The sequence below is a fragment of the Corapipo altera genome, unplaced genomic scaffold, assembly GCF_003945725.1.
Source record: "Corapipo altera isolate COAL_440 unplaced genomic scaffold, ASM394572v1 59104, whole genome shotgun sequence".
Lineage (NCBI taxonomy): Eukaryota > Metazoa > Chordata > Aves > Passeriformes > Pipridae > Corapipo > Corapipo altera.
Window position 1 is genome coordinate 231 of NW_020886230.1, and position 6,841 is coordinate 7,071.

The 6,841-nt window shown below is 57.3% G+C and overlaps 1 protein-coding gene across 1 annotated transcript; it reads right to left on the bottom strand.

Moving 5' to 3' along the window:
• Positions 1-6,166: 6,166 nt before the first annotated feature.
• LOC113941095 (basic salivary proline-rich protein 1-like) lies at positions 6,167-6,836 on the bottom strand (the record flags this gene model as incomplete). Its single annotated transcript, XM_027632252.1, has 1 exon — positions 6,167-6,836. A coding segment is annotated over one exon (321 nt), but the record flags the coding sequence as incomplete, so codon positions are not given.
• Positions 6,837-6,841: the final 5 nt, after the last annotated feature.

Here is a 6,841-nt window from a genome sequence, read left to right on the forward strand (position 1 = left end):
GCCTTAAAGGGGCCGCGCGCCCCGCGCCGGGACCGGCCCCGCACGGCTCCCGACAGACCCGCACGGGCCCCGCACAAGTCCCGCACAGCCCCTGCACGGCCCCGCCTCCCGGCTCGCGGCCAGGGAGGCCCCGCAGGCCCCGGTGAAGGTCACCGGCTGCCTGCGACCTTCCCGGAGGCCGCAAGGGCGCCGGGGGTCACGGGGGTCACGGGGGTGACGCCGCGCCCGGCCGGGCCCGGGGGGCCGCGGGTGTCCCGGCCTCGTGTGCCCGCAGCTCGGGGCCGGCCCTGTCACTCCAGGCCCTGATAATGATCCCCCCCATTGACCTGCGGGCCCCCTGTAAGGACTGGGGGGCCACTCTAAGTTCTCCCCAGAGCTCTGAAGGGGCTCTGGGTGGTGAGGTAGGAGCCAGGCCTGGGACGGAGGCAGAGATGCTCATGGTTTGTGGCTGGAGGTCCTGGGTGCTGGGGCAGGACAGTACAAACCTCTGCAGATTTCAATCTCTTTATTAAGAAAAAGGCATATTACAACAATTCCTAAAGTACAGCTCCATACTCTAGTTTCTGATGTTAACACATTTTGAAAAGCACTTGGTTAAAAAGCAAAGTCAACATGAACATCATCATGGCAAATAATGGTGACATGTAGCAAAATGAACATTCAAATAAAGCAGAGCAGTGTCAAACCTTTGGCATCTGTCCCTCCATGGCGCTCCCCAGCATGAGGCACAGGCGTTTATTGTTCTCACTGAGCTTTGCTAACTCAGCCAAGGACAATATTTTTGTTCCAACGAAACTGCAGCTGCTCTGGGACCAGGGGAACAGGTACCATGGGTGCTGCCTTCCTCCTTCCTCTGCCAGAGCCCTCCTCACGGTCCCAGCACAGCTCCGGCCAGGAAGGGGTGATGTCCCCACGCTAGGAGGGTTAGACCCTCTGCACAGACTGGGGTGACAGTGACTCTGAAACATAAAGACAGTGCTTGTCCCCACAGGGCTGCAGAAAGAGTCTGCTGCTTGAGACATGCAAAGATTTTGGGTATTCCCATGGCCCAATAGTCTAAGTCCTGCAATAATTGTAATGACAGGAAAGGGGAGCTTTTTTTGGAAGTCGCAAGATCAGGGAAATCAGGAAGAGCCAGGAGGCATCACCACACCCTGTCCAGGGAGGACCAGGCACCACTTGGGTGTGGGTTGGGTGCACTTCTTGCACACTGGCAGCTTCATGCCCCTGTTCCTGCCCGAAGGGGCGAGGGGAGGGAGGGCGAGAGGAAGGGATCGGATGTGGTGGCAGTACCGAGTGTGCCCTTCCAGGTGCTTCTGTCCAGAGGCACCGTCCCTTCATGTGGCTGGGAGAGCAACATCCCTGCAGGGCAGGAGGAGAGGAGACAGAGGCAGAAACAGGGCCCTGGGGAGCAAAGGGCACCTCTGACAGCAAGGGGACACAGCGCTTTGATCTTTGTGCTTTTACAGGCTTCAATGTCTGGGAGCTCCTCCACGGCCGCTGTGCTCATCGATCCCAGGCTCCTCCTGCTCACCCAGCCTGGCACACTGGCACTGCTGATCTTATCCACAGCATGAGGCAATCCGTGGGCATAAGGCAGTTCTCTCTCCTCCTGTTGCATTCCCTGTAGGACTTGGCAGCCAGGCACTGACAGTGCAGGAGAGTGACAAGAACAGGCGTGCACCGAGGCAGCTGTGGCATCAGTACAGTGAGACTGGCTCGTCACGGCTGCTGGGACATGAGGGCTGCTGTTCTAGGAAAAAGGCAGGTCATGGGGCTTCACTGGGGCAGCAGGAGCCAGTTCACAAGGCTGCACACAAGGACTCAGAAAGGTTCACATAAGCCCTGTAAATGGAAGTCCTTTGTCATGCTGCTGATTTACCTTCCCGGTGGGGAGAGCTCGGGGAGAACTTGGGAAGTGCTGGCCAGAGCTGCAATGCTGCTGCTCCTCTGCCTTCTGGGAGCTCATTTTAGGGAACTTGTGCATGGAGATGCACTGTGCAGAGCAGAGCACTCCCTGCACACCACCGGCTCCGGCCGGTTCATGCTGTGTCACTACCAGCTTTCCTGGGCACCCGGAGAGACCACCCCTCAGCCCCTCCAGAGCACCCATCAGCTGGGCCCTGAACCCAGCTTCACTTGCCATAAGGCGGTTCACAGAAAGCCTTGGGCTCTGCCTTGGGCAAAGCTTCCCCAAGCAGTGGGGCCTGGCCCCAGTGCAGACAGTCTCTGCACAGAGCCATGCAGCAGTGGGAAGGTTAGGAGGCTAGCAGGGATAGGAAGGATGCAGCCGGAAGCACTTAGATTAATCCCAGCAAACACATTCAGAAAATATGGCTTTTTAGTTAACAGGGTCAAGAGGGAGAACTTCCTGACTGATCTGTACGGGGTTGAAATAAGTCCAGGGGAGTGCACACCCCTCGCCAGAACCGCCTCTGCTGCAGCAAGTGCAGCGGGCACATCTCACCCACCCACCACTCACCCCACACCTGCCGCAAGGTGCATTTGCAACATCACTTTCTCAGACAGCATTAGGAATAATAATAATAATAATAATAACAACAATAATAATAATAATAATGAAAAGATATTAGCAAACCCAACACATTAAATCCATGAGCCTTGGCAGAGCTGCAGAATAAAAGGGGGAGCAGAGGAGAGGAGCCCGGCTGTTAGTCAGTAGACGACTCTCAGCACGTGATGTTTTACACACAAGACGTTTAACAACCGAGCGTTATTGCTATGCTTCCATTTCCAGTCTAATCATTAAGCTTTACAAGTCAACATCAAACACTGCCTGTTCCATACAGAGCACGTAGGTGTTGGCGGTTGCACTCCTTGGTCTGTGCTCTCAGGTGTGTGGAGCAGGTCAAAGCTGTGTGCACCCTTTGGGTTCCCAAGGAGTCCAGAGCACAGACTAAATGCACCTACAGATGCCTGTTACACCTTATAGGCTAAGGGCTCACTTACAGTGTGAGTGGGGGGTGGGTCTGTTAGAGCCCCTGGCACAAGGAGGGGAGGACAGGCCCTGCCTGTGCTCCGGCAGCTCCTGGGCTTGCAGTATCTCCAGCAGCCTTCTCAGTAAAAAATAGGAACAGTGTCTTTTTGATTTTTTTTTTATGATCTCTTTGATCATTTTATATAAATACAAAGATTAAAATAATTTATCTCAACATCATTTCTATTACAATCATACAGTGTATTCCCTTCAAAACAAGTGCCTGTATGTGTGTGTATATATATATATATATATATATAAGTGTATATATAGTATCTCTAGAGCTATCCTCTCCCCCAGAAAAGCAGCAGTGACTGAAGCAGGTACAGCACGCAGGAGCTGATCCTTCCGGCTGTGAGGCAAATGCACCCAGGGAAAAGCACAGGCCTTACCCTGACAACTCATTTCCAAGCACATTACGTTGGCATGAAGGGGGAACTGGGGTGCTCCCTCTCCATCCCCTTGGGAAACATTCCCCTTGCTGCAGGTGGCTCTGCCTGCCTGGCCGTGGGCTCTGGGGCTCCAGGCCTGCCCAGCTGCCCACCCGCACCAGGAGCACTGGGAGGAGGAAAAGGCATCGGGGGACTGGGAATGGGGTCAACTCCTTGAGCAAGCTGCTAATTAGTGGTGGAGAGGAAAAGATCCCGCAGCTCAAACAGGGCTGCTTCATTTACATACTAGGCACTATGGATGATGATTGTTAGGAAGGTATTTACATAGAACAAGGATCATACCTCTCTCTCCCTCCCCTTTTCAATGCTCGGGTCAGTCATGAACTCCATGATCTCATCAAGGAGTTTGTAATAAAAATGCATCACATTGTGTCTATCGGGATTGTCTAGGAAGGACGGGAGAAGCAGCTGTGCACACCACAGCTGCAGGAACAGCTGAGCACGCAGGGACATGCATTGCCCTCTTTCACCTTAACAGAGAGACAAATTCTCAGCAGAACCTCTCAGAACCTGAGAGAAACAGCAATTTCCAGAGGCCAAGGGCACCTCATGGGAATGGCATCCCTGGAACCACGACGCTGCAGCCCTGGGGCTGCTCCTGCAATGCCTGACAAACCCCTCTTGCTGCCCCTGTGGGTGGGTGACAGCAGGGCCCCCAGCACAGCTGGCTCACCCCAGAGCTGGGGCATGGCAGAGCCTGCCTTAGATCACTGTGCAAAGGGAAACAGGTGGGAAGCATTGCACAGCCTTACCAGGAGCCAGGCTCTGGGGTGTTCTCTCTTGTGCAACTGCAGCCAGTGCTCATGGCCCAGCGGGGTGCTACCAGTGCCCCCCCACTGCCCTGCACCCCGCTGGCCCCAGGCATGCAGCCCGGGCATGCAGTGCTCTGCCAGGGCCTGTGAGTGCCCTGGACATCCTCTGTGTAGCCTCCTGCAGGGCTGACAGTCTGGGAGGGCCGGTGGTGGCTGGTGGGGACTCTGTGCTCCTGAGGCAGCAGTTCCAGACACGTCAGGGGCTTCAAAAATTTCCTGCTAGAGCTTTTGTGCCCCAGGAGCTGCACACCTTGGCCGGCCTTCAGCCAGGGCAGCTGCTGCCTGGGTCCTGCAAGGAGGGTCCTGTCCAGCATGGCTTTGCTGCACTTCTTCCCAAACCCAGGGACGTGTTAGGGACCATGGGAGCAGCTGGGGAGTGCTGAGGGTCCAAGCCCTCAGGGGTGCCCTGGGGGAGCAAGAGGGGTCTTGCCCTCCAAAGCCTGACTATTCACATCACAGCCAAAGAAAATGTACAAAAGCTGCTAATTTCTGCCCTGCTAGTGCAGCTCACATGCTTCAGGGTTCATTTTTACCAAAGAGCTGGCCTGGGCACTGCTGCTGCAAATCTCATAAAAGCATTTTAATAGAGTATATAAATATTGAACTACAAAAATAGACAGCTCTGACTGTACGGGCACACTGTGGCTGAGCGGGGGCAGGCCAAGCCTCACTAGTCTATGATGGTGACGTCTTTGAAGAGGTTTCAAACTGAACTGGAAGGAAATGGGGTCTGATCGCCCCTGCAGCTCCCTCCTGCCTGTGCCAGCCGTGGAGGCAGCGAGGGTCCCGTGGGAGGCTGCTGCCCACCACCCAGGCAGGGCACTGGCTGCGGGCAGGGGTCGGGTCCCGGCTGGTGTCACTGCCTCAGCACAGCCGGGCCAGCCAGGGCTGGCAGCCCACGCGCTGGGGTGAAACCTGCCCCTTGGATTGCCCTGAGCAGCACAGGCCCTGAGCAGCGAGACCTTTGCCCTGCCTGGCCACCGGAGCCCTCCCCTCCTAAGGGTGTTTCACAACACCCACAGAATGGATTGTAAAGCTGACAGTTTGGCTGGAGACCGGGCAAGGTTGCCCCAGCAGGGTGAAGGCAGCTGCCTACGGCTGCTGTGCTGGGAGGGACGGGAGGTGATGAGGGAGGACTGGGGGGCTGATCAGCCCTTGGTGGCAAACCCAGACCTGGCTGTTAGATGTGACTAAGAACTGAAATGCTGGTGCCGAGAGCCCTGCTCAGGGGGCACAGGGAACAGCCCTGCTCCAGCAGCACATGGAGCGTGGCTGTGGCAGGCAAGGAGCCACGGGGGACTCGTGGGACAGGTGCTCCCAGCTCTTGTGCAGCCACCTTGTCTGAGTCCTGTGTGTGAATGTAATGTGGGGGAAATCCGTGTGGAGACATGGTTTGGAGACAGCCAAACTGCTGCACAGGAGAGTGCGGGATGGGACCTGGCCGGCACGGCAGCACTGTCCCTGTGGAAGGGGATCCTTCTGTCACCCACAGGATGGACTGTTGTTCAGCTGCCTGCATCCTGGAGAACCTTCCTGGTGATGTCCTGGGCCCTCTCTAGGCCAGCCCAGTGTCGGTGATGCCCGGGGTTGGAGGCCTGGCTGAGCTCATCCCACTGTGCCAAGCCACACGCTGCCCACCCCGTTGCTGCTGCACACACACCTCCTGGCACCCCTGGCTGGAGAAAACACATCTGGTGCCCACTCTGAGGGCAACAGCAGCAGGAAGATCTCCTCATTACAAAAATGCTTGCTTGCTTCTTTCTTTTTCTTTCCTTCTTTCTTTCTTTCTCTCTTTCTTTTTCTTTCTTTCTCTCTCTTTCTTTCTTTCTTTCTTTTTTTTTCCTTTCTTTCTTTCTTTCTCTCTTTCTCTCTTTCTTTCTTTCTTTTTCTTTCTTTTCTTTCTTTCTTTTCTTTCTTTCTTCTCTTTCTCTCTCTCTTTCTCCTTTTCTTTCTCTCTCTCCTTCTTTCCTTGGAAGCTCTGGACAGGTGCTGGACCATGTCCCCTCCACAGCCCAGGTGGTGGGTGCTCCCCTGTCCTGCAGCTTTGCCGGTGCCACCCTCGGCTCAGACCCTTCGGGCAGAGGAGTCCCCCCGCTGTCCTGTGGGTGGGAGGTGCATGCAGGGCGGCCGCTTTCTGCTGCCCCTTTCCCCCCCGAGGGGATGGGGAAAAGAACCTTGGCCGGCGCCCGCCCCGGTGCTGCCAGGCTCAGGCCTTCCCGGCCGGTCGGGCCACGCTGTCCCCTATTCCTGGGCCTATTCCTGGGCCCGGGGGGCACCGTGGGCACCGGCCCCCTGCCTCTTTCCGGGCTCACCCTTGGCCGACCTGGCCCTGGCCGCCGGGTCCTGCAGGGGCTGCCGGGGCGGCCGCTGCCCCCGGGCGCTGCCGGCCGGGCCGCGGGGCTGGGCGGGGGGCTCGGGGGGCTCCGGGGACAGGCGCTGCGGGGCGCGGGGCCGCGACGTGTAGAGGAAGAGGGCCGGGTCGGGCATAGCATCGTGCTCCTCCGGCACCGGGTCCCTGGGCCGGCCGCCGTCCCCGGGCAGGCGCCGGGCGGGCGCTCTGTGGCCGCGGCGCCGGGGCC